The following is a 26511-nucleotide window of genomic DNA, read 5'->3' as shown; positions in this document are numbered from 1 at the left end:
TTATGGATAATTTTGGGTGAGTTTTACACCACTTTGGGCCCAATATATGCATATAAAAAAATATTGGATAGTCATCAGAATTTATCATTTTTGATTATCAATTAGCAATTAATATTTAAAAATATGAAATAAAATATATTGTTAAATTACTAGTGCAGTGTCTTAGGATTTTCCCACCAAATTTGACTCTATAATAAAAGGTAAAGCATAAAGCATATAACAAAACCAAAAACGAATATTTGGAGCTGGAGTGGAATTTGGTTTTGACACCAATCTTTATTCGCCGAATTAAATTGTTAAAACCTTCAAAAAATTGGTGTCCTCTTTTTTTTTTAAAGGTTATTTTAGTAATTTTACAGAAGATATAAATACAAATTAGGTTTCACACGAACACTGAACCCAGTTACCCGGCCTCACCCTGACCCTGAGCTCCCTCCTCCCTGACCCTGAGCGGCTGGGCTCCCTGCTTCCCTCTTCACTCTCCTCTCTCAAGCTCTCTCGCATTTTCAGAGCACCGGCGGCGGCAGCGGGATTCCCTCACACATACGCGGCGGCACTCGTCTCTCCTCTCTCACAGCTCTGCCTCTCTGCGGCGGCAAGTCTCCCCACATTCGCGGCGGCGCGCTCGTCTCTCCTCTCTCACGGATCATCTCTAGCTCTCTCGGCGGCGGCAAGCTCCTCCTCTTGGTAACTGGTACGCTATTTGTTTATTTTGTTTATTTTTGTGTTTGTGGGAGGGATGTTTAATAATTGTGTTTGATTATGTATTTGATTACTGATTCTGTTTGATTACTGTTATTCATTTTGTTTGAACATTTTCTTACTGTTATGTTGTAATTGATTTAGCTATTGATGATGTAGTTAGTAGTTACCGTCGCCGAAGATTCAATAAATCAGATACCCACTTTTTCAATTTTTGCTATTATTGTATTATTTTAAATGAGTATCTTCCGAAATCACATGTGAATTATCACATTATAAAAAGGAAGAGAATGATAATAGAATATTATAAAATAACTAAATAAGTAATAAAATTAGGAAAATAAATACTAACTTGTACTAAGATATCTAGTGAATCAGTGGTACATCATATTCACATTTTAATTTATTTTACCTTCTTGTGTTTTCCTCCGGACACTCTTTTTCTGCTGCTGCTTCTTCTTCTTCCCTTGACAGCCACCATGTGTGGGATTCTTGCAGTGTTAGGTTGTGTTGACAACTCTCAGGCCAAACGTGCTCGCATCATCGAGTTATCTCGCAGGTTCGATTTTCCATCATGCACTCACATTTCTCGAAACTTGTTTCTTTTCATTTTAATTAGTAATAAACTTTAAATATTTTCAATTTATTTAACAAAAACATTGAAAATTACAATTTTCTAATTGCGTTAGTGTGCGCGCTTTTGAAAGATTCCCTGATGCTTGGCATTTAAGCGACATAGGAGTTCAGTAATTTTTTAATTATTTTTGTGATTTGGTTCCGATTGATTATAAAATGGAATCGGAGAATGCAGATTGAAGCATAGAGGACCTGATTGGAGTGGATTGCATTGCCATGGAGATTGTTATCTTGCTCATCAAAGGCTTGCTATTGTTGACCCCACTTAAGGGATCAACCTCTTTATAACGAAGACAAGACTGTTGTTGTCACAGTATGCACCAGTTACCTATGATTACATTATTATTATAATTATATATTTGTATCATTTGAATGTTCTTTAGAAGAATGCTTTATTTATTTCTTTTAATTCTAAAAGTCAGATGAATGTGGTAATATGGAGCTTTTAAGTCTACAGTCGATGCCTATTGATAGTAATGTATATTTCTATTTATTTTCTCCCAATAATTTTTGGATTAGGTGATATTGCACAAAACATAATACAAATATGCATTGTGTCATATAATCTAATTCTGAAAGATGTTAGTATATATGATTTACGAATAAAGAGGTGTTGTGTGTTATACTATTTAGACAAGAGGCTCTAGTAACGTGTACTTTTTTGAGCATGTATAAGAGTTGACATTAAAAATCAGTTGTCGAAAAATGGAGTTCAAATATACTCATGTGTGCAATCCTTTTTATTGAACTAATTTTGATGATATGTATGTTTAGTAAAGTTTCCAAATGTTTTAGCCTTATATATTTTCTTTTCTTGTTGAAACTGTGCCATTAGGTAAATGGGGAGATATATAACCATAAGGAACTGAGACAGAAATTGAGTTCCCACCAGTTTCGAACTGGAAGCGACTGTGAAGTCATTGCTCATCTTGTAAGTGTTAAGAAATCTTTTATATTTACTGATTATTGATCAACTTCCCCCCATGAGTTATATGTATTATCTGTAAAATGTACTTTTGTTTCGTTTCATCTTTATCATAACATGGTTATCATGCAGTACGAAGAGTATGGAGAAGAATTTATTGATATGCTGGATGGGATGTTCTCCTTTGTGCTTCTTGACACAAGAGATAAAAGCTTCATTGCTGCTCGTGATGCTATAGGCATTACCCCTCTTTACTTGGGATGGGGGCTTGATGGTTTGTGGCTTCCTCTTCTTGTTTTTGATATTATGAGACATTTTTGAATTTTTCACCTTGAGCTTAATGATGTCCCACATCTCAAAGGTTGTGTTTGGTTACTATTCTGAGATAAAGGAAACACATACACCGGGGGATAGAAATAAATTTGTAGAAGGGAACAAAGACAAAAACTTGAAAATCGTCCCTATACCAGGAAAAATCTTTAGATAGTGTCTCTACTTCTAAAATAGAGAGACACTAAAAACATGTCTTAGGAATATTTTTAAACTAATTTGTGTATCTTCTAAAAGAAGGGATGTTGGAGACGTATCTCTATCATCCTTCGTCTCTTGGTACGAACCAAATGCTGGTGAGCTATCTATTGTCCAATTTAAGTCAATTCGAAATATTTACAGAATGGTTTTAGTGGCTCTAAAAAGTGAAATAAATCACGAGCTGGTTGCCATCTGAGTGTTTCCAGCAGTTGAAACATTTTGAGTGTCTAAACCAATACATACCCTTGTGTTTTAAGTATAATTAACACTACACAACATATTGGTTTTCAAACACAGTTTAATCCTCTCAGTATTTGGCTTGTTTGTTTATGCTTTTGTGTCACCTATGGAAGGGATGATTTATTTGCAGGATCGACATGGTTTGCGTCTGAAATGAAAGCTTTAAGTGATGATTGTGAGAGATTCATATCTTTTCCGCCAGGGCATATATATTCCAGCAAACAGGGTATAGACATGTTCATGCCTTGTATTCTTGTTCTTTAAATTATAATTTTTTTTTTTATATATTATGTAATCCATGAACATTGTTGAAATATGTTGTGCTTGTAGGAGGATTAAGATGGTACAATCCACCATGGTTCACAGAGCAAATTCCATCAACACCCTATGATCCTCAGATCCTACGTCAAGCCTTTGAAAAGGTATGATACTATTTGGTCGTCACAATGTAATTCATTTTCCACTTTGAAATGATTCTTCCTCATTTTAAAATTTCAATTATTCTGCATATATATGCTTAGAGAGTGGTTCAGATACTCTTCAAAACTTTAGATAGCCTGGCATGCCGTATTTGTGACTATTGTACGCTTTGTTTAGGAATCTGAAACCATTAGTTTCGATCGGCAAACTACTTAGGTGGAAGAAGCGTGACAGTAAATTTTGGGGGAAAAACAAAGAAATTAAAAAGGGACTGTCAAATTTCTATGTGCTTTCTTAGGAAATGGATGTATCAGTTTGAATAAATTTCTATATGAACTCAACCGGATATTAATTATTTTTTTTAATTATTATTATTATTTTATTTAGGTGGATAGAGTTAAATCAAGGTGGAATCGAGTTACCTCTTTTTTATTTTTTCTTTCTCAGATATACACTTTAAAAGTTTATTCGAGTTCAGATGCACCCGATATAATTACCCTATGAAAAATATATTTGCATTTCATGAATATTGCATCACTAATATGTTGAATCCAATGGCTTGGTACCCGAATTATGGGGTTACATATATAGTTTAAGAAGATTTCAAACATTAAATTATTTGATACACTACTAATGTGTGTGCTGCATGGACAATAATTTGAGGAGTCAGGATTGATTTTTCCAATGTCTATGCTATCATTTAGGCTGTGCTTAAGAGGTTGATGACTGATGTACCTTTTGGCGTTCTTTTGTCGGGAGGACTTGACTCATCGCTTGTCGCTGCCGTGACCAATCGTTTTGTGGCTCAATCTGCAGCTGCACAACAGTGGGGATCGCAGTTGCATACTTTCTGTATTGGTTTAAAGGTTAGAATTCATTCTTCAATATAGGTGAAAATAAGCCTCATTATCCTTCTTTAAAAAAATAAATTGGTGTATTAGATTGTACATGCTTCATTTGAATTTTGTCACCGTTCAGGGCTCTCCAGATTTGAAATTTGCAAAAGAGGTAGCAGATTATCTTGGTACTCGACATCATGAACTTTATTTCACAGTTCAGGTGATTGTTTATCATCATTGCTCTATTTTTGAAAAACATTAATCTTGTCCTGGCATTTCAATTTTTTGTTCTTTTTTCTTTTGTACTTTTGTTCCATAACAGGAAGGTATAGATGCACTTGAAGAAGTCATTTACCACATTGAAACATATGATGTAACGACTATCAGAGCAAGTACTCCAATGTTCCTTATGTCCAGAAAAATCAAATCCATGGGAGTGAAAATGGTTCTTTCGGGAGAAGGTTCAGATGAAATATTTGGAGGTTACCTATATTTCCATAAAGCACCTAATAAGGAAGAGTTTCATGAAGAAACATGTCGAAAAGTAATAGCAAATTGTTACATCATCATGTTTGATTCAATGCAATTTGAAAATTTAATGCGCTTAACCTATTAAATTTTCTTCCTTTTCATTCCTAGTGTACTTTACCTTTTCATTCAAGATTTTGGTTTCCTGATCTCACAGATCAAAGCTCTTCATCTTTATGACTGCCTAAGAGCCAATAAATCAACTTCAGCATGGGGTATAGAGGCACGTGTACCATTCTTGGATAAAGAATTTATCAACACAGCCATGAGTATTGATCCAGAGTGGAAAATGGTATTTTATGTTCACTTTTTTCTGTGTTCCTCTTGGTTTGATCGCCTGCAATGTTGATTGAATTTCTCTTGCTTCAGTTTAACTGTTAAGGTCTTATTCTTTTGATCATTGTTCATCATCATAACTCTTCTGTTGCATCAACTTCTTATCTACTCTTTAAGGTGTTACGGTGTAGCTTACTGGATAAGGCATGTCTTGACACTACTAACAAGAAACCTTTGTGAATTTGATTCAATGGTCATGTGAAGTTAATCTTTTTAGCTAAGTTTTTTAATCACATAATGAGATATATGACCATTTCACAGATACGACCTGATCTCGGAAGGATAGAGAAGTGGGTATTGCGCAATGCATTTGATGACGAAACAAATCCATATTTACCGAAGGTTTGTAAAAAATTTCCAGCTCACACTGATTGTTATCATCTCACATGGTGAAGGCTATCTGAAACGTTGTATTGCTTTGCCATTTTTAGCACATTTTGTACAGGCAGAAGGAACAGTTCAGTGATGGTGTAGGGTACAGCTGGATTGATGGCTTGAAGGAGCATGCTAACCAACAAGTAAGCTCTTACTTGCAGCTTCTTGTGTTGCAAACTATCAGTAATTAACTTTTATAGAGTTCCATTGATGCCATCCCATGGTTTCTGCTCTTTTTCACTTTACAAACTGACAGGTCACAGATGGAATGCTGTTGCATGCTAACTATGTTTACCCTGAAAACACTCCCACAACAAAAGAAGCATACCTCTACAGGACAATTTTTGAGAAGCACTTTCCGAAGGTGGGTTTTCTAAGTTTCTTTTTAAAATAAACATCCCCCCATTTCTTTTTTTGTGCTCAAGAAATTTTGTTGAAAATAATGGATGTTAATGAATGCAGTTAGCAGTGTGATAATTGATAAGTATTTAGAATAATAGGATGTGATAATATTGTGGAAAATAGTGAAGTTATGGCATTTTTATTATTGTTCTTTAAATTTCCGTCCGAAATAACATAAAGATATGGCTGAAAGGGCAGTTATAAACACTTAAGTAGTTTTTATTATCGAGCTAGCTTTTGATATAGAGTTAGATTCGCAGTTTTTGAAGACAAATCAAATTGACTTTGCTTACAAACTTATATCTTGCCGAAACCCATCTCTAATTATGTTGCAACCATTTTAACAGAATGCTGCAAGGTCAACCGTTCCAGGAGGTCCTAGTGTTGCGTGCAGCTCCGCAAAAGCTGTGGAATGGGATGCCGAATGGTCAAAGAATCCTGACCCTTCTGGCCGTGCTGCTCTTGGTGTTCATGCAGCGGCATACGAGGCTGCAGCGGATGCAAAATCAGCCGAGCAACGGGACCCTCTAAAAGGCCCTTTATTCTGACTTCGAAGAACAAAAAAATGCAAAGCTTTGTCTAGTGAGGCTTATTTTCAGGTAGATGAAAAATTAAACTCTTGAAGAAGATTGTGGTTGCTCATTTGTATTTCGCACGGTTAGCACAGCATTTTAAGCTGTTTTGACACTAGCAGAGTAAGATAACCTTTAATGTATACTGTTCGCAATCTTTCTTACATTGTGTTTGAGTAAGATTCATTTAACTGGAGTTGCAATGGCAACTCAAATTCATAAATAACAACAATCAAGAATTCCTGTAAAGTGAACAAAAGATAAGAACTTTGCTCTTTGGTTTGCTATAGTACTTGAGGCTCTGAGGGTACCCTCAAGCTGCCAAGGGCACTTTGATGGCGTTCTGTGTCTCAACTCTCAATAGTCTTTCAACTTGGGACATCATGCAAAATAAATAAATAAACTTTCTCAGGATAGCTTGCCTTTGAGAAGCACACTATTGATTCTTTTCTATTTTGGTTATTTTAACGTGTTCCTCTTCCAAAAATTCAAAAACAAGACTCAATTCTTTGGAATATCCAATTACTCCTATATGCTATTCTCTTTGTGCAATACTATTTGTTAGATCAATAGATTTTCTCAATTTTTTTAAATCTTAATTGATGTTGTATAGTGTAATTTCAATCCAACACCACACAAGATTTAAGTGGAAAAAAAAACATGCATGAGAAAATTTTGTACGTGCGAAATCACCCTTGCACCCTTTACAAAATCAATTGAGAAAACAAAAAAAAATTAAAAAGAATCCATTTCTACCTGAAAATTGCTTAAAAACATAAATTTGCTCCAATTTGTATCCTGAACAAAATCGACTGACTTTTTCATGTGTACGGATTCCATATATACAGGCTTTGGTATTTACATGCGTTCGTTAGTTGTAACATTTTTTTTTAACATGAACTTCGCATTGCTCAAGAGGGAAAGTGAACATTATTCCACCATGAAATGCAGCTCCAAAGTCCAAACCTCTTTGATTTATTCACATCAGGTAAATATTCCGCGAAATTTAGGTGCCTCTGTTCTGCTAAATGCAAGTACTTCTTCATATTTTGAAGCATACACAAAGCCCCATAACTGTGTATATGAGAGAAAGACCAGTTAGTTCTTCAGCTATAAATGTCTCTTGAAACTAGCAACCAGAAAAGATGAAAAAGAAAGGATGAAGGAGTGTGTAACATTGTGTGCCAAGTGAGAAGATTCGAAGAAGTTGCATGAGCACCTCTACTTCCTTCACTTCGAAATCTTGAGAATTTGCAAGGCAAGGATTTCCGTAGGTTTCCGAGACCGAGCTTGAGCCATTCAATCTTCAAGAATATTGCAAGAGTTTGAAAGGGATTAAATAAAAACACAAGGTGATGATATATGATTGAAGACATGTTCACATTTCTTCCTTTTTATATTTTTCAATTTTTTTCTTTTGGCAGTGTGAAAACAATTTAAGCAGAGAGATAGCGACGGAAGTAGAAAGTTCTTACAGATCACCATCCAAATAAAGCGCAAAATGACTTCCCCCTCCAATTGCTAAGAACTCACTGTTGCATAGTGTGAAATAGCGGTTTAACCCTGCAATGTTGTGGTTAGTTTAGGGTTTAGCATTTAGAATTCTAAACCAAACAAAAGAAAAGAAAGGGAAAAAAAAGAGAGAAAAGGAAAACCAAACAAACAAAAGTATTCCAAAATTTGAGAAAAGCCTCATGCTGAGGCTGAAGACTAGCAATAGATTTCAAGGTTCCAAGATTCTACTAGAGGCAACTATTGAGCATGATAGTATTTTTATTATTTTTAACGATTCATAGATATTCGGATGAATGTGAAATTATGATGGAGCAAATTCAACTCTCATTGACGAACTAATCATTGAATGTAGCAGACGACATTCTCACATTTCTGAATAAAAGTAAACTCAAGCATTCCTCATTGGCTCATAGGAAATGGTTCTTATATATAGTTGAAAGACGACATTATGTTCACCATATGTCACACAATTCCTGAAATTTAACCTTTTAATGATTTTCATGGGCATAATTTCTAAGGTTTGCACCATAGATTCAAATATCAATGCACCACATAACAAGAAAAACTAACACCAATTCATTAATCTTGGATTTTGATTGTTAGATAAGCACCGTATAATTATGACAGCAAAAAGGATGAAAGAGTAACATGTTCAAACTCGGACGGAAGAAGATACCTGTTGGACGATATATAACAGGATGGCCAGAAATATTTGTGAAAACAAATGTACTTTGTTCCCTGTACCAAATATTTGTCATCAATAATACAATTACAGATACAATCTATCGGATAATCCTTGGATAAATGAGTTTTGGTTTGACCTGGTATTTCTTGTTGGATGGTCTAAGAGGCGCTTCAACTAAGCTTCCAAACACTGCTCCTCTTCGGTCTCCGACAACCTGAAATGGAATAACTAACATTTGGAACCAATCCATGATAGAAACGAAGAGAAATTAACCTTACAAGTTACAAATAAAAGATTCCAATACTGAATATATCTTTGATAATTCAAAAGGTATTAAGAGTTTTCAATCCATAGCAAAGAACTCAAATGTCATGTAGGACTTGCAGGCTTCCAAACTGGGACTTGAATTTGTAGAAAACATGAACTATCCCATTCTACAACTAATGCTAGTGTTGAAACTCCATAGAGAAGTGTGTGCTTATGGTTAAAATTTGCTCAGGGAAAGTTATAGGGTACCAGGCCAAAGCTTGCTTCTTCGATAAAGGGTTGAAAGTGATATACCGTTCCTCCAAGTGAAATAAAAATCATAATAAAATATCAATAGCTTTGGAATGAATCTTCATCTCTTGATACCTGTACAGCAACAGCCACTTCCTTCCATGAACAAGAGCAGGAAGAGAAACATAGAGAGTACTTCTCATCGCCTCCGAAAGGAGCATCGACGGCTCAACCAAAGACACAGACTCTGATTCTTTCCCTTTCACAGTTGCAAGATGATTCATCTCAACACCATTCAATCCAGAACCATTTAGACAATCAGAATTCATTTCGGAATTATTATCCTTCCGCCCCTGATGGCGAAATCCACCGATCCTAGCAGCTTGGCGAATAGCTCTACCAAGTGATTGCTTACTCCTAGAGAACAAGCTTTTCTTTCCACCATTATTCTCCTTCAACGATGAATCGGGTAAAGGGTTATTACCTTTGCATTATCTCCTCCAGCATCTGATGAAGACAACAAAGAATATAGAAATGCACTGAAAGATGAGGTGTCAGGGCCATCAACTAAATCATTGCTACCCTCTTCAGTTTTCTCTGATCCACTTGTTGTTCCTCCAAATCCCCCTACCTCATCCTTAGAAGGAAAAACAATCAATCATCTTCAACTTTACTCTTAAGCCAGAAAACAAAAAACGAAAAATAACCTTCAAAACTTAATTAAAGGGCAAGAAAAGGAACAATAACTAAAAAAGCGTAAACCTCGTACTTGGAGACCTGAATTTTAGCCAAGAAGCAAAGAGAAACATCAGAAAACAATAATATGAAAAGGGGAAACTTACAGAAGGTGGTGGAGGTGAGTGTTTGAGAGTGTCAGAGTTAGATATTGGATTCAGGATAACAGATACAATCTGGGTAGCTTTGCTACGCAAAGATTGCTTCTTTCCCATTCTTTTTTTTCCCCCTTTTTTATGTATAGAATTGGAATAATTTCGGATTCTGATTCATTCCCTGTAGCTGCTTCTACAAAAGCAACAACAACAACAATAATAATAATAATAGTGTTGTTGCTTTTGTTGGTTATGGTGGTGATGGGGTGCTGGCTTTGAAGTTCTAGTGTTACCAAACTATGGATGATGAAGACTAGGATATGCAGCAGAAGCTTCAATGGGGATTGATAATACACTATATTGAATTGAACGAAAGGCTGAATAAATTGAATCAGCTAAACTCTTTTGAAAGACTCCATGGCCCAATGGATAAGGCGCTGGTCTACGGAACCAGAGATTCTGGGTTCGATCCCCAGTGGAGTCGTAATTTTTAAGTTGAAACTTTTTATTTTTGCTATATTTGGCCTCAACATTACGCAATTGATTTTCCTTTTAGTAATCTTTAACAAGGAAATTTTTTTTCCCTTTTGTTTATGGGTCTCCTCAATACTCTTTTTTGTCTTATAACATGAGATGTTAAATATAATGAGAAAAAATAGCAAAATAGTTATTAAAAAAATATAGTAGTGAGTTTCGGGTAATGATTTTTGTCGGTTCATCCTTAAACAAATTTTATTAAGTAATGGTTGATATCTAAAAGTGTGATCTACTGATTTACGTTAATCATATTTTTTTAAATTTTCAAATGGGGTACCTATATTTTTCTACCAACAGAAAAAAAAAAAAAAAATTAAAGTTTATAACTTGCTACTGTGTTTTATCTCTAATAATATTTTCTAAAAAATGTTATACTTATTATTTTGGCCATATTCCTTACTCCAATATTTTTGTAGGAGTATCATTAACTTTCATAAAAATAATTACTAAATGTACCCCTTTTTTTTTTGAAAAAGTTACTAATTGCATTTTGATTCTTCTAATTATTGGTTTTTTAACTTTATCTCCATTCCCTTTTTTTAGGTACGAAAAACTGACAGAGATTAGAGTTCTTGGAGAGTATCATCGAGATTGAAGCAATCTCCTTCCGAAATAGAGTGCGAATTGGAAAACCCTAACTCTGCCCTCCCCTTTCTTTTTGATTTTAGATACAGAGGCATTCAGAAAAGAGAAGCAGTTAGTGTTTTCATCCAACTTCAATCCCTACCATTCTCATCCTCTTCCTCTACTGCAAGTTTCGTACTCCTCCGCCGCCGCCGCAACACGCCTCCTCCGCTGCCACTCCCTGCTTCCGCCGCCGCGCCCTGCTTCTTTTCATTCTCACATTAGAAGCATTCAGAGAAGAAAAGGTCCGCTAGGGTTTTCATACAATTTCAATTCCTGCATTTCTCTCTTCCTTTTCATCTGTTGCACATCTCACTAGCATCTTTCAGTTAATGATTTTTTTTTATTTGCATGGTATGAAAAGTTTTTTATTTGTGAAATTTATCATCACGATGTGAAATTGTGGATCATATAAAACTTTTCAAATACACCGGTGGATTTTAAAAGAAATATGCTAATCCCCTTTTTTCATGTTAATATGCTTGTATTGCTTAGGTTCCACTTAGAGGTTTTGCATAGTTCTTTGTCATTTATTGGTCAAAGGACAATATTAGTCCATGAATTGAGGGAATTCCCCGTATCTATATACTAGTTAGTCGTGTTCTGCTGTTTGGTCAATAACTCTTGTTTTTCTGCAGTACGAGTTAGGCCACACTGGTATATTGATCATTCAGATAGCATATGAGAATATATTAGCTTTTGGAGCTAATTTATAAGGGTTCTAATCTTTTAAATATCAAATAGGTGTTCTACTCTGACTTAATTATGCCGTGGATTTAATCTATTCGTGAATGACAAAATTCTATTCACAGAAAATTTTTGAAAAGCTCATGAGCAATACTGTTGATACCTAGGAACTGCACTTAAAAGGAGTTGTGTATGTAGCAATACCTGAAGTGCTTTTATGATTTTAGTATCTAATTTATAATTGAGGCTTGGTGTTTTGATGAGTTATTGTCTGCTTAATGCTATTAATTAATATTTTTGCATTAGGAGGTTGGTGCTCGCCTTGTATCCATTGGTCGGACACAAGAGCTTGAAAAGAAACAATTTGCTACTCGTGTAAAGAAATTGGAAATGTAACTATGTAAGGTTAAGTTTATTTCTGGATTTAATTTTTTTTCTGATGGTAACTTTTAAGATACTGCATTATATTCATGTTACTATCTTCACTTGGTGCAAAAAGACTTACTTATTTGTAATTAAAATTTACTAAAAGACATTTTTCGGGATAAAATTATGCTTGGCATAGTAACAATTTACAAGGAATAGTAGCAAAGATACAAATTATGCCAAGTTGTCACAATTTAGCAAGGTTCAGAGAGTTATATAAAATTAAAATTATTGCTGACTACAACAATTTATATAAATTTAAAAAAGACAAAAATGTAATCAAATTTCTCATTTAGAATAATTAGGTAATACTAGAGTTAGATTAATTTATTTATATAATTTATCCTTAGAATTACATACATGTCAAAATCAATATCTTTTAGTTTTGATGTAACTTTGTATATATTGTATACATGTATGATGAAGATGATAAACTAACAAATCATAAATCCTAAATGAATTATCATGGTTTATCATATGTAAGTGAAAAATGAAAAGTGAAAACCGGTCATCAATATTTGATTTAATTATACTAGTAATACATTACAATGTTAAAAGCTATAATGTTAACTTAGATTTTAGTACTTTATCTTTCCAGTAAAATTGATTCTTAACTACAAGAATTTAACAAATTAGCAACGAATTTTTGCGAGAAATATGTTAGGTCACTAATTCGTCACTAACTTGTGAGGAATTAGTGATGCACTAACGACAAAATTAATGAGCGGTCACAAAATACCTGAACTTGAGAAAAGCGACTGATTAGCGAGAAATTTACGAATAAGTTTGTTTCTCGCAGATTGACTTTTGTGGCTAAAAAAAGAGCGGAAAAAATTTCCTCACTAATTTGTCACAAATTAATTAGCGAGTGACAATGTTCTAGCAAATCAATCACTTAGGGGTTCAATCGAATAAAAGTAAAGTAACGAGTGATATTATTGTCACTATTCCGTCGCAAGTGTTTGATATACAATTAGCGAGAAACAATTCACACACTAGTTCGTCGCTAAATTAACTTTGTGCGAAATGGCTAATTAGTAAGGAACAACGTTCCTAGCTAATCCGTCACGAAGAATTGAAATACATTTTGCGATGGATAATTTCCTAGCTAATTTGTCACCAAAGTTTTTATTTTTTAGCGAGCAACTAGTTTCTTGCTAATTTGTCGCATAATATTGTAAAATTCAAAATAAAAGTAGCGACAGAAAATAGTCGTCGCTAACTCGTCGAAACAGATAAATCATTTAGCTAAGGAACTGTTCCTCGCTAATTAGTCGCTAAAGTGGAAATACGGATATTGAGCGCCTAGGACATAAGTAGTGAGAAATTTGCGACCATTTAACAACTGACACAGTTTGTTCGCTGATTTCAAGTCGCTGATTAGCGGGCAAAATACATTTGTCGCTAAGTTGTCGCAAGTTTAATTTAGCGAGCGACTTGGCAACTGCAATCTTGTCGCAAAGTAAAAGCTATATCCTACCTATTTTGTAGCAAATTACTCGCTAATCTCGTTGGAAATCCGTCGCAGAGTTATAACAAATCCAAAGCTGATCAAGAAAATTTTATAAGTAACTGGTCGCAACGGAGTCACTAATCAAAAGCTTATTTAGTGAGGAATTAGCGACCGTTTAACAACTGATATACTTTTCTCGCTTATTTGATGTTGTTACTAATTTGTCAGAAAAATATTAGTCCCATGTTGCTACTAATCACTAACCACTATATACATCCATGGAAAATTCATGAAAAAAATCGTTAAAAAAATAATACAAATTATTTTAATTTATTTATTTTAATATAAGATCATTGATATTTACATAAATATTTTCGTATTTTTTTAAAAAAATTTTATCTACCTTATAAAATATTTTTTAAAATTTAAATTCTTTTTAAAAAAAATCAAAATGAAAATTTGAAAACAAAAGAAAAAAAAAAGTAACTCAAAAAACAAAAAAGCATTTAATTTCAAAAATTTAAAACGTACCTATAAGAACTTTTTTTTTAATTATTTCAAATAAAAAATTGCGTATAAGCATTATTTCTAATGCTTTAAATCAAAATTTGAAAATTCTATTATCGTTACATGAAAAAACTAAAATGAGCCCTATTATATATACTATATATGAGATTTGAGATTGAGGATTTGAGATTTTGTTATACATTGATGCAAGACGTAATCAATACCTATGCATATGAATAGATTCATATATATATATATATAATACTAACAAACTTGATTTACACATATAATCAAACTTTATAAATAACATATTCAAATTTATAATCATAACACACATATACAAATGTACACTTGCTATCATAGTTGTAAAAATCGAATCGGACCGGTCGGTTCGACAAAAAACCGGTGAACTGGACCCTAATCCAACTCGGTTTACTCCTTGAACCGTTTAAGAAAAAAACCGGTATGATCCGGTAAGAATCGGATCAAACCGGCAAGAACCGGTGCAAACTGGTCTAACCGAACCGGACTGCGTGAAATTTTTTTTAAAATGTCTCCACCAGGTCTCGAACCAAGAACCTTGGAGCAAAAGCAACCTCCACTTGCCACTTAGCCATTGCACTTCTAATTATTTTTTAAATCCAGTTCGGTTTACTCCTTGAACTGTTTAAGAAAAAAACCGGTATAACCTGGTAAGAATTGGATCAAACCGGCAAGAACCGGCACAAACCGGTCTAACCGAACCGGTCTGCGTGAAAATTTTTTTAAAATGTCTCCACCAGATCTCAAACCAAGAACCTTGGAGCAAAAGTAACCTCCACTTACCACTCAGCCATTGCACTTCTAATTATTATATTTGACAAATACTAATTATATAGTATACAAAAATATAATTTGCACTACTTCCATTTTGTTCCTTAGTCTTTTTCTGTTCTGGTAAGGAAAACACATGTCTCTGTTTAACACTCCTGCTCTGCCTTTTCTGTTTGCTGATGGAACTATCATAGGAGATAGTATTGATGATAATAAAGAACTGTTAGAGTTGCTGCTGTTGCTGCTAGTTTGATTCGAGTCTGTTGCTGCTACAAACTAAAACAAAAGAGGGGTTTGCTGCACTTAATTATCGAATTTTGGCTAATCGAGGTAGGGAGTTTAATTTAAACGATTTTAATTTAAGAATGTCGACAAAGTTTATTGGATAACTGCAAATAGGTATAATAGTTGTGAGTGATTGATTGATTATATGAATGTTGAATTGTGGCTGAGATTGTGATTGGAATGATTGAGATTTTGGTTGGAACTTTGATTGAATTCGTTGATTTTGTGAAATTGATCATGCGTGGTTTATGAATTGTTTGATGAGAGATTGTTGTGAATTTTGTACTTTGATGGATTAAATTGAAATTTTTGTTATTAAACTGGTTATATGATTATTGTAATGGACTTAGTTGGTGATTGATTGGAGTTGGGTTTAGAGAATATTTGGAGGAATGAATCTTGAAATGTTGAATTGATTGTTGAGAATCTGAGTTTTGAAAATAAATGGAAACTTTGGAAGTAAATCAGATATTCAACAGTAATCAAAATGATAAGAGAGTAAAAGCTAAGTAAAGTAGGATGAAATTCGTTGTTGGAATTTAATTTTGAGAAGTTTGAATTAACTGGAGAATTAGTTGTGATTTTCAAAATTAAACTGAAAAATCTGATTTCCTGCATTATCTTTAAATGATATCGGTAACTTTGAAAAGCTATAAATAATTCTGTGATGATCAGAATTGTGTGAGACCAAGTCTGGATTAAGCTTGGGAATATAAGGAGCTGGGCTGGGGAATTTAAGACCTTTTTGTTAAGTATATGATTTATGGTGAATTTTTGAGTTATGGTTGTGGAATCTGATTTTTACTGCAGAATTTTTAGAACAGCAGTAACTTGTTGGCTCTGCTGTGAGTGTTTCGAATTGAATTTTGAAATGGAACCAATTTTAAATGAAACTTTAGTCCTATTATTTTAATTTTGTAAAATTTCAGAACGGTTGGACTTGTAGTTTTAAAGATATGAATTTTTGAAAGATGATGCATTTTGAAGTAAAAGCCAGATTCTGTTTCCTTAAATAAGTAACTTTGAGAGTTTATAACTTTGGATTTTGGATAGATATTGAGATGGAACCAATTGAAGGTGAAATTTAAGTATGTTTATCATATGTGATTTAAATTTCAGGACTTTCAATGTTTTAATGAGTAAGTTATGGGATTTGAAAGAGGATATGTTCATTAACTTTTAAAACAGAATTCTGCAGAAAATTACTCAACTTCTAAATTATATAACTCCTTCATTAAAAACGATATTGATCTGGAACCAATTTTAAAAGAAACCTGGATGAGTGAAGTTGAACCACATTAATTTTTAAGGTCGTTGGATTTAACTTGGATTTTATATTGAATTTTGAATATCACATGCTGCTGCTATTTTCTGATTTTAAGACACTGCAGAGCAGTCACGGTTTTGCTTCTATTCTCAAAGTTAGAGTAAGTAAAAAATTATAATTTTTCATTTAATTTAAAGTTTAATCCGAGACGGTCATATGGATATAAATTTTGTGCAATTCCAAATTCATTTGATATTTTAAAAACAAAATTGAAATTAGGCTACCAATGTTGTTTTGGTAACTACCCTGGGTATAGGGTTTAAAATTTGATTTTTACACTATTATTAAGTATTTTGAGAATATATTGTTGTGGTACTTGTTGATAAAAGGTTGGTGAAATGTTGAGAAAGAGGGAACCCGTATGGGTGGCTAAGTTCTATTTTTAGAGGAGGTTATGTTCGAATTTTTATAAAAGTATAAGGTTGTAATTAAAACGAATATTTAAGACTTGTTTAAAGACGATAACTTTGCTGATTCTTTCGAGAAAAGATTATTTGGTTTATGAGGTTGTTGGCAAGGGCGTGGAAAGAAGGTTAACATCCTCTGCTGATTTAGTTGGTTAAACTTGCACAAATTACTACTGTAGAGTGATGTTATTGAACCTGTTTTCTGATGCAATCTCTTTTAATGGGAATCAATTGTTTGATTTTTGGTCAGTGTTAAATAGTCAATTATTGTACTCTCTTTTTTCAACGTCTCTTATCAATCATTCAGCTATTTGTTGGCTCATGCTATTTTCGACTCACCTTGTTCTCTTCTGTTGAGAGGAGCTGAAAATGAATCCTGTTTGTGTTTCTTGGTAAAGTTTCTACTTTAATTTCTCATCTTGCTTTCTTCTATTTGATTCTGTTGTTTATCTTGATTAATTTTTTTGCGTGCAAACAAGAATCACATGATGTTGTGTAGTGTAGTACAGTGCCTTTGATTTTGACTGTTGTTGGATTCTTTATAATTATGAAAATTCTTTTCTTTTCTTTTTTGTTGAATTTCTTGCTACTTCTTTGGTGATCATCTTCTATAAATCCATTTATGGAATTTTTCATCATAGGTTAGTTTGGCTTATAGTTCTATGACCTCATGTATGGACACAAAATTTTCCATTTTTTTATTGATTCGTGTTGCTTTTCTGTAATCTGCAGAACTGATGAGGTAATCAACACTCAATTGATGGTTTCTCGGTAAATTTTCCAAAAATGACTCAAGCATTTTTCTCCATATTTCAGCTGGAAACAAAGAGGTTGTTATGGCTTATTGGCATTACATTTGCAGTATGTAAATTAAATTATTAGTTTTATTATAGAATTGTAATTTTTTAATTATAATTATAGCATGTAAATAATTCATGTAAATCAATAAAAAAATAAATTCTTTTTATACTTTTTTATTTTCTCCCTTCAAAAGCGTGGCTATGTCTCCCATTGGCACGCTTTCGAAGTGTAGCTAACACTAACTCAATTGGCACGTTTCTAAAAAAGCGTGGTGAAAAGATATCGCTACACTTTTTGCAAATTTGGAATGCTTTAAAAGCATAGCAAAAGCCAGTTTTTCTTGTAGTGCGAGATACTTATCGATTTGTTACTAGTTTAAAAGGAATTTGCGATGACATTTTGCGATAGTATTACAACTAATTGACTACAGATTATTTCCTAGCAAATTAGCGACTATTTCATAACTCTACTTTCTCATTTCGAATAGATTTGGTTTAGCAACAAAATTTTTACAAATTTGATTAAGAATTTTTAAAGATTAGCTATAGATTTGCTACAAAATGTGACAGATTTGCGATCATATTAGCGGACAACTTGCGACGAGTTAGGTTCGGAAAAATTCCTCTCGAATTAGCGTCAACTAATCATTCTATTTCGTCTACGAAGTTAGCTTGCATTTAGCGATGAGTCTGCTGCAATAGAGTTTGTCGCTAATTAGCGACTACCGTTTAGTCTATTTCTTCTATGGAATTAGCTTTTACTTTAGTGATGGATTTGCGACTATCTATTCGGTAGCTAAAAAATTTTCCGATGAATTAGCGACTGTTGTGTTTGCCTCACTAATTTGCGACTTGTAATCAGCGAGGAAAGCATTAGTTGCTAGGTGGTAGCTAATCCGTCACAAATTATATTTTGCGTCGGATTAGCGACGATTTTACGACTCTTTTTGTGGTAACTAATCAGTCATATTCTTGTAGTCAAGAGAATGGTACTCTTATATGAGTGGTTTTGTTTTGTGAATATAACATTAAAAAAGTATAAAAAGAATTTAATCTCATAATTAGCTACTTTTGTGAATATATCAAGTGTACCCTTATGACTCTATTGAATCTTATATCAATTGCTGCTCTAAAAAAATTAAGACTGTTGAAATTAAAGTTTTATCAAATTGAATTTAAGATTTCTGTTGTGATTGAATTTGTTTGTTTGCCATGCACAGAGGTGACCACATAGTAAAGATAATTGATTGTGAAATTGGAAGTTGCGTAAAGGTGCTAGGTGGTCATAGAAGGACGCCTTGGGTGGTAAGCTTGTAATCTAGCTTTCCATAGTAATTTATTGGATCTATGCCATTACTTTCTTTTGGTGCCTATTGTATAGAATGAATCCTCCAGCATGAATTTTGATAAGATATGCATTTAGGAAGTGACAATTCTATGAAATTCAGCACCAAGTTTTCATTATTATCCATCAAAACCATTGGCTGCTGTTCAAATTGTGTGGTTTTTTAATGTTTTGTTATTTGCTTACTGTATCCTAAATTGGTATTTGAATAATTTGTTCAAGTGGTTAGTAGTTGAGTTCAAGTTGTTAGTATCTGAATACTGTATTATGAAAGTGTGGGTTGAATCGAAAAAGAGATTTCTTTCAATTCAGTGTAGACATCTAAAATTAAATTGTATTCATTATAATTAAGAACTCAACTACTTTTCATAATATTTTCGATTTGCTTGATATATCTGATACATATCTTAACTAGAGATACTTGATGTGCTTGTGCTAAACAAAAAGAGCATTCTTTTTATGATAATGCATAAAGGGCTAAAGGGCAGATTGATGCAAATGAAACGAGTCCTAGATGATTGTTGAAGCAAGAAGTTGTTCTGCTAGTATGGATAGAGTACTACTATAAAAGCAACTGTATGGACCATGAGTTTATGCAACATATGAGCTTATACTATTATGGACCAAGAGTGTTGCCATGTAATTAGAGTATCCTATGTGACACTAAAATGGGACGTTTTGCAAAACATGTTTGAATGCTAGCAATTTGTGTTCTAAAGAGATTTCAGGAATCAGTGGCTATGCAGTACATAAAAGATTAAAAATGGAATAGGACCTTGTTGAATATATAAAAGGGATCCTTTCTAAGTCTTTCGCTCTCCATTATGGGCAAGAATTTTGTATATGGTGTGGAAGGTACCTGTATTATATGTTGCTATTCTATTTCTACCTTTTAGGTTTGCAATCTTTACAAGTAATTCGGGTGTAGTTTTATAGAATTAAATTAAGAAAAATTAAAAAAAAAAACAGGATAATAGCAATCTTTACAAGTAATTCACCTTCTCCTTCCATCGCATCATTGAGTTTCTTTACAGCAGCAATTCTTTGATCCGACAAAATAGCTTTGTATACAATGCCTCCTGCACCCCTTTCAATCTCTTGGCTGAATCCTTTTTCGCCCTTTTTAGCTCAGAATAGTTAAATTTTCTAAATCCCACTGTTGCAAGATAATGGCCATGTAGATCTATGCTAGAATTCTGCTGGCTCTTGATTAAGAACAAAACAACAAAGACGCAAGTCATTTCAAGAACTCCAATTGCAGTAGCAAAACACAAAAGGAACTCACAAAATGGCTTACATGCTTTTTCTGTTTTAGTACTCTTCTAGTTCCACCATTAGATTTTGGATTCATGCTTTTTCATTTTCCCCCCTTAATACAATAAATGAAACTCGTGTCCAATTCCATGATTCATAAGATTGACACTATTGGATTGATTTTAATTTTAAAAGATTGTCATTTGTGATGGCTGGTACTCGGTGTGCGGACAATATCAAGTTCAATGGTTCTACTTCTACTGTTACTATTTGGTCGCTATTTTACTAAAATATTTGTTCTTATCATATTTGGCAATTTATATACAAACTTTAGTTTCATTTTGAATTGTGTATTGGTGTTTAGGAAGTTATGGGTCAGGAACTTTCTCATGAAGGGGTTAATAGCGAGCATATATCATATGATCACTATGAGCAGGAGGAAGAAAAACATGAGGAAGTTGACGTGGATTATATGGATGAGGATGACACAAATGTGGAACCAATGTTCGAGTATCACGGCTTCGATGAAAGGTATAACATTGACTCACTCGAAGACATTGGGATGATTGAATTTTGGAACATCAGGGACGAAGATGTATGTCATTTTCACTTTGCTGATGTCAACATTGCATTTGAGTTCTACAATAGATATGCAAGGACAAGAGGCTTTAGTGCTCGGAAGAACAGGACTAGGAAGAGTCGTGTGTGCGTACTTAATTTGAAAAATTTTGTATGTCATCGCGAAGAATTTAGACCGCAAAATAATTATGGCATTGGAAACTCTAAGAGAAAACCTACTCCCGAGACAAGGTGTGGCTGCAGTGCAATGATGGAGATTCGTCTAGATGCACCTAGTGGTCGTTGGTTTATTTCTTATTTTTCTGATGAACACAATCATCCGTGATGAGCGGATAATTTATACGCTTTTTGGCATTGTTTTTAGGTAGTTTTTAATATGTTTTAATCACTTTTTATTATATTTTTATTAGTTTTTAAATAAAAATCACATTTCTAGACTTTACTATGAGTTTGTGTGTTTTTCTATGATTTCAGGTATTTTCTGACTGAAATTTAGGGAGCTGAGCAAAAATCTGATTAAGGCTGAAAAGGATTGCAGATGCTGTTGGATTCTGACCTCCCTGCACTCGAAATGGATTTTCTGGAGCTACAAGAGTCCAAATGGCGCGCTCTCAATTGCGTTGGAAAGTAGACATCCAGGGCTTTCCAGAAATATATAATAGTCCATACTTTGCTCAAGGATAAATGACGTAAACTGGCATTCAACGCCAGTTCCATGTTGCATTCTGGCGTTAAACACCAGAAACAGGTTACAAGTTGGAGTTAAACGCCAGAAACAGGTTACAACCTAGCGTTTAACTCTGGAAACAGCCTAGGCACGTGTAAAGCTCAAGTCTCAGCCCCAGCACACACCAAGTGGGCCCCAGAAGTGAATTTCTGCACTATCTATCTTAGTTTACTCATTTTCTGTAAACCTATGTTACTAGTTTAGTATTTAAACAACTTTTAGAGATTTATTTTGTACCTCATGACAATTTAGATCTGAACTTTGTACTCTTTGACGGCATGAGTCTCTAAACTCTATTGTTGTGGGTGAGGAGCTCTGCTGTGTCTCGATGGATTAATGCAATTATTTCTGTTTTCTATTCAAACACGTTTGTTTCTATCTAAGATATTCATTCGCACTTCAATATAAAGAAGGTGATGATCCGTGACACTCATCACCATTCTCAACCTATGAATGCGTGCCTGACAACCACCTCCGTTCTACCTTCGATTGAATGAGTATCTCTTGGATTCCTTAATCAGAATCTTTGTGGTATAAGCTAGAATCCATTGGCAGCATTCTTGAGAATCCGGAAAGTCTAAACCTTGTCTGTGGTATTTTGAGTAGGATTCAAGGATTGAATGACTGTGACGAGCTTCAAACTCACGAGTGTTGGGCATAGTGACAGACGCAAAAGGATCAATGGATCCTATTCTGACATGATCGAGAACCGACAGATGATTAGCCGTGCGGTGACAGCGCACCTGGACCATTTTCACTGAGAGGACGGATGGTAGCCATTGACAACGGTGATCCACCAACACACAGCTTGCCATAGGAGGAACCTTGCGTACGTGAAGAAGAAGTTCAAGCCAACAATCTCCGGGGGATCGACCCTTACTCACGTAAGGTATTACTTGGACGACCCAGTGCACTTGCTGGTTAGTTGTGCGGAGTTGTGAAAAGTGTGAATCCCAATTTCGTGCACCAAGTTTTTGGCGCCGTTGCCGGGGATTGTTCGAGTTTGGACAAATGACGGTTATTTTGTTGCTTAGATTTGGAAAAATTTTTCTTTTTGGTTTAGAGTCTTCTATTATTATTTTTTGGTTGAATTTTTTTTAAATCTTTATTTTCTCTTTTTAATTTTTTTCAAAAATTTTTATAAACTAATAATTGAGTTTTTCTGTTTGAGTTTAGTTTCATATTTTAAGTTTGGTGTCAATTGCATGTTTTTATTTTCTTTTAAATTTTCGAATTTGTGTTTATTATTCTTTCTTAATCTTCAAGTTGTTCTTGTCCAATTTTCTTGTTTGATCTTTAGTTTTTCTTGTTCTGTGTCTTTTCTTGTTTTTCTTGTGCTTTTTCAAAATATCAATTTTCAAAAAAAATTTATTTGTTAAATACCTTTTTAAAACACGTTAAATTTATAGCTCAGTTGACTAGAACGTTGTGCTTATGTTCTTGGTAATTGGGTATCTTCGTTTTAAAACTTTTCAAAAATAATTTTTCTTTGATTAAATCTTGTGTCAAGTTTTAAGTTTGGTGTTTTCTTGTCAGTTTTTATTTAATTTTCGAAAATTTATTTTTGGTTTTCTAAAAATTTTAAGTTTGGTGTTCTTTTTATGTTCTTGAGTCTTTGAATTTTTGTTCTTCGTGTTCTTGTGAATCTTCAAGGTGTTCTTGAGTCTTGCTTATGTTTTGATCTTAAAATTTTTATGTTTGGTGTTCCTTGGTGTTTTTCCTCAAAATTTTCGAAAACAAGGAGCATTAGATCTAAAAAATTTTAAATTTTGTGTCTTTTTATTGTTTTTCTCTTTCTTCATTAAATTCCAAAATATTTTCCCTTTTTATTCTAATTGATTTTCGAAATTTTCCTTTAAAAATTCAGATTTTTATTTTAAAATTTCTATTTTATCTTATATTAGTTTTAAAAATTTTGAAATTCAAATTTTTTTCAAAAAAAAAATCATATCTTTTTCAAAAATTTATCTTATCTTATTTCAAATTTCAAAATTCAAAATTCAAAATTTAATTTTCAAATTTAAAATTTAAATTTCAAAACTTTTTAATTTAAATTTCTTATCTTCTCTTACCTAGCTTATCTTATCTTTTTCTAATCTCAAATCTTAAAATCAAATCTTTTTCACATTTTTTCTTTTTTTATTTATTTTATTTTATTTTCTTACAAGTATCTTTAATTTTAGGACATATCTTTTTCAAAACTTCCTAACCAGTTTCTCTCTCTTCATTTTTTTCGAAAATCCTCACCCACATCTTTTTCAAATCTTTTTAATTAATTAATTAATTTAGTTTTCAATTTTATTTTATTTATATTTCTTCAAATTTTCGAAATTATAGTCAATTTTTCAATTATTTTATTTTATTTTATTTTATTTTAATTTTGGTTTTCAAAAAAAAAATATGCTAACCCCACTACTGCTGCATATGGGAGTAGCATCTGTATACCTCCCATCAAAACAGGCAGTTTTGAGTTGAATTCTCAGCTCATTATCATGGTGCAGCAAAGTTGCCAGTATTCCGGTCTTCCACAGGAAGAACCTACAGGGTTTCTGGCACAGTTTTTACAAATTGCTGACACAGTACATGATAAAGAAGTAGATCAGGATGTCTACAGATTATTATTGTTTCCATTTGCTGTAAAAGACTAAGCTAATAGGTGGTTAAATAACCAACCTAAGGCTAGCATAAGGACATGGAAACAGCTGTCAGAAAAATTCCTGAATCAATACTTCCCTCCAAAACAGATGACACAGCTAAGGCTGGACATCCAAGGCTTTAAACAAGGAGATAATGAATCTCTTTATGATGCCTGGGAGAGATACAGAGAGATGCTAATAAAATGCCCCTCTGAAATATTTTCAGAATGGGTGCAGTTAGACATCTTCTATTATGGGCTTACAGAGAAAGTTCAAATTTCTCTAGATCACTCAGTTGGTGGATCTATACACATGAGAAAGACAATTGAAGAGGCTCAAGAGCTTATTGATACAGTTGCCAGAAATCAGCATCTGTACCTAAGCAGTGAATCTTCCATGAAAAAAGAGGCTAAAACAGTAACTGCTGAACTCAGTCCTGCAAAACAAATTACTGAATTCAATCAGCAATTAGACTTTCTAACAAAACAGCTGGCCGAATTCAAGGAGATACTACAAGACACAAGAATGGCTAATCTAAATATGGAAGTACAGTTGAAGCAAACAAAACAGCAGTTATCAAAACAAATAACGGAAGAGTGCCAAGCAATTCAATTAAGAAATGGGAAAACATTAAATACCTCACTTCAAGGCAGCAGGAAGCCAAGAAATGAACAACCTGCTATCCAAAATCCCTCTAAGGACAGTAAGAGCCCAGAGAGGAATAACTCTGGCGTTCAAACGCCAGAAACGGCCAAGGATTTGGCGTCAAACGCCCAATGGAAGCTCAGTTCTGGCGTTCAAACGCCAGGAACAAGTAAGGAGTTGGCATCCAACGCCACTCTAGCTTATAACCCTGGCATTCAAATGCCAGTGAGGGATCAGACACACACAAGTGCTGATAACAACCCCTCTAAAAAGGCTTCTCCAACGGAAGAGGAGAAACCTCCTAAACCCGAGCTCAAACCACTACCACCATCCCTGAAATATGAATTTTTGGGAGAAGGTGACACTTTTCTTGTAATCATAAGCTCTGCTTTAGAGCCACAGGAAGAGAAAGCACTAATTTAGGTGCTAAGGACACACAAGACAGCTCTTGGGTGATCTATAAGTGATCTTAAGGGCATTAGCCCATCCAGATACATGCACAAGATCCTATTGGAGGATGATGCTAAGCCAGTGGTTCAACCACAGAGGCGGCTAAATCCAACTATGAAGGAAGTGGTGCAGAAAGAGGTCACCAAATTACTGGAGGCTGGGATTATTTATCCTATTTTTGATAGCCCCTGGGTGAGCCCTGTTCAATTTGTTCCCAAGAAGGGAGGCATGACAGTGGTTCATAATGAAAAAAATAAACTGGTTCTTACAAGAACAGTTACAGGGTGGCGCATGTGTATTGACTACAGAAGGCTCAACACAGCCACCAGAAAGGATCATTTTCCTTTACCATTCATAGACCAGATGCTAGAGAGACTAACAGGTCATGAATATTACTGCTTTTTGGATGGCTATTCAGGTTACAACCAAATTGCAGTAGATCCTCAGGACCAAGAGAAAACAGCATTCACATGTCCTTTTGGAGTATTTGCTTACAGAAGAATGCCTTTTGGTCTGTGTAATGCACCTGCAACCTTTCAGAGGTGTATGCTCTCTATCTTCTCTGATATGATAGAGAAGTTTCTGGAAGTCTTCATGGATGACTTTTCAGTATTTGGAGACTCATTCAGCTCCTGCTTTGACCATTTAGCACTTGTTCTGAAAAGATGCCAAGAGACCAACCTAGTTTTAAACTGGGAAAATGTCACTTTATGGTGACTGAAGGAATTGTCCTTGGGCATAAAATTTCAAACAAGGGAATAGAGGTGGATCAAGCTAAAGTGGAAGTAATTGAAAAATTACCACCACCTGCTAATGTTAAGGCAATCAGAAGCTTTCTGGGGCATGCAGTATTCTATAGGAGGTTTATAAAGGATTTTTCAAAAATTGCAAAACCCCTTAGCAATCTGCTAGTTGCTGACACGCCATTTGTTTTTGACACAGAGTGTCTGCAGACGTTTGAGACTCTGAAAGCTA

General features: G+C 34.0%; 2 protein-coding genes, 1 long non-coding RNA gene, 1 other non-coding gene and 1 pseudogene across 4 annotated transcripts; 4 read left to right on the top strand and 1 right to left on the bottom strand.

The window, feature by feature from the left end:
• LOC107629702 (asparagine synthetase [glutamine-hydrolyzing] 2-like) lies at positions 364 to 6846 on the top strand. Its single transcript, XM_016332566.2, is given in 16 exon segments — positions 364 to 694; positions 1177 to 1261; positions 1514 to 1602; positions 1605 to 1651; positions 2174 to 2269; positions 2396 to 2537; positions 3165 to 3260; positions 3365 to 3456; positions 4159 to 4320; positions 4433 to 4513; positions 4616 to 4837; positions 4979 to 5113; positions 5419 to 5499; positions 5589 to 5675; positions 5789 to 5896; positions 6282 to 6846. Coding segments are annotated over 15 exon segments (1719 nt in total). The 5' UTR covers positions 364 to 694; positions 1177 to 1181; the 3' UTR covers positions 6483 to 6846.
• Positions 7236 to 10458, bottom strand: LOC107629710 (annotated as a pseudogene).
• TRNAR-ACG lies at positions 10446 to 10518 on the top strand. Its single transcript has one exon. It is a non-coding gene; the product is annotated as a tRNA-Arg (tRNA).
• Positions 15283 to 17932, top strand: LOC110270928. The gene is made up of 2 exons (XR_002360708.1): positions 15283 to 15411; positions 17833 to 17932. It is a non-coding gene; the product is annotated as an uncharacterized LOC110270928 (long non-coding RNA).
• Positions 20708 to 21403, top strand: LOC110265874 (protein FAR1-RELATED SEQUENCE 5-like). The gene is made up of 2 exons (XM_021109322.1): positions 20708 to 20761; positions 20864 to 21403. The coding sequence occupies exons 1-2, from the start codon at positions 20708 to 20710 to the stop codon at positions 21401 to 21403; spliced, it is 594 nt and encodes a 197-aa protein (XP_020964981.1).

Source organism: Arachis ipaensis, chromosome B01, assembly GCF_000816755.2.
Source record: "Arachis ipaensis cultivar K30076 chromosome B01, Araip1.1, whole genome shotgun sequence".
In the NCBI taxonomy this organism is placed as follows: domain Eukaryota; kingdom Viridiplantae; phylum Streptophyta; class Magnoliopsida; order Fabales; family Fabaceae; genus Arachis; species Arachis ipaensis.
This window is presented reverse-complemented; position numbering and strand designations above follow the sequence as displayed.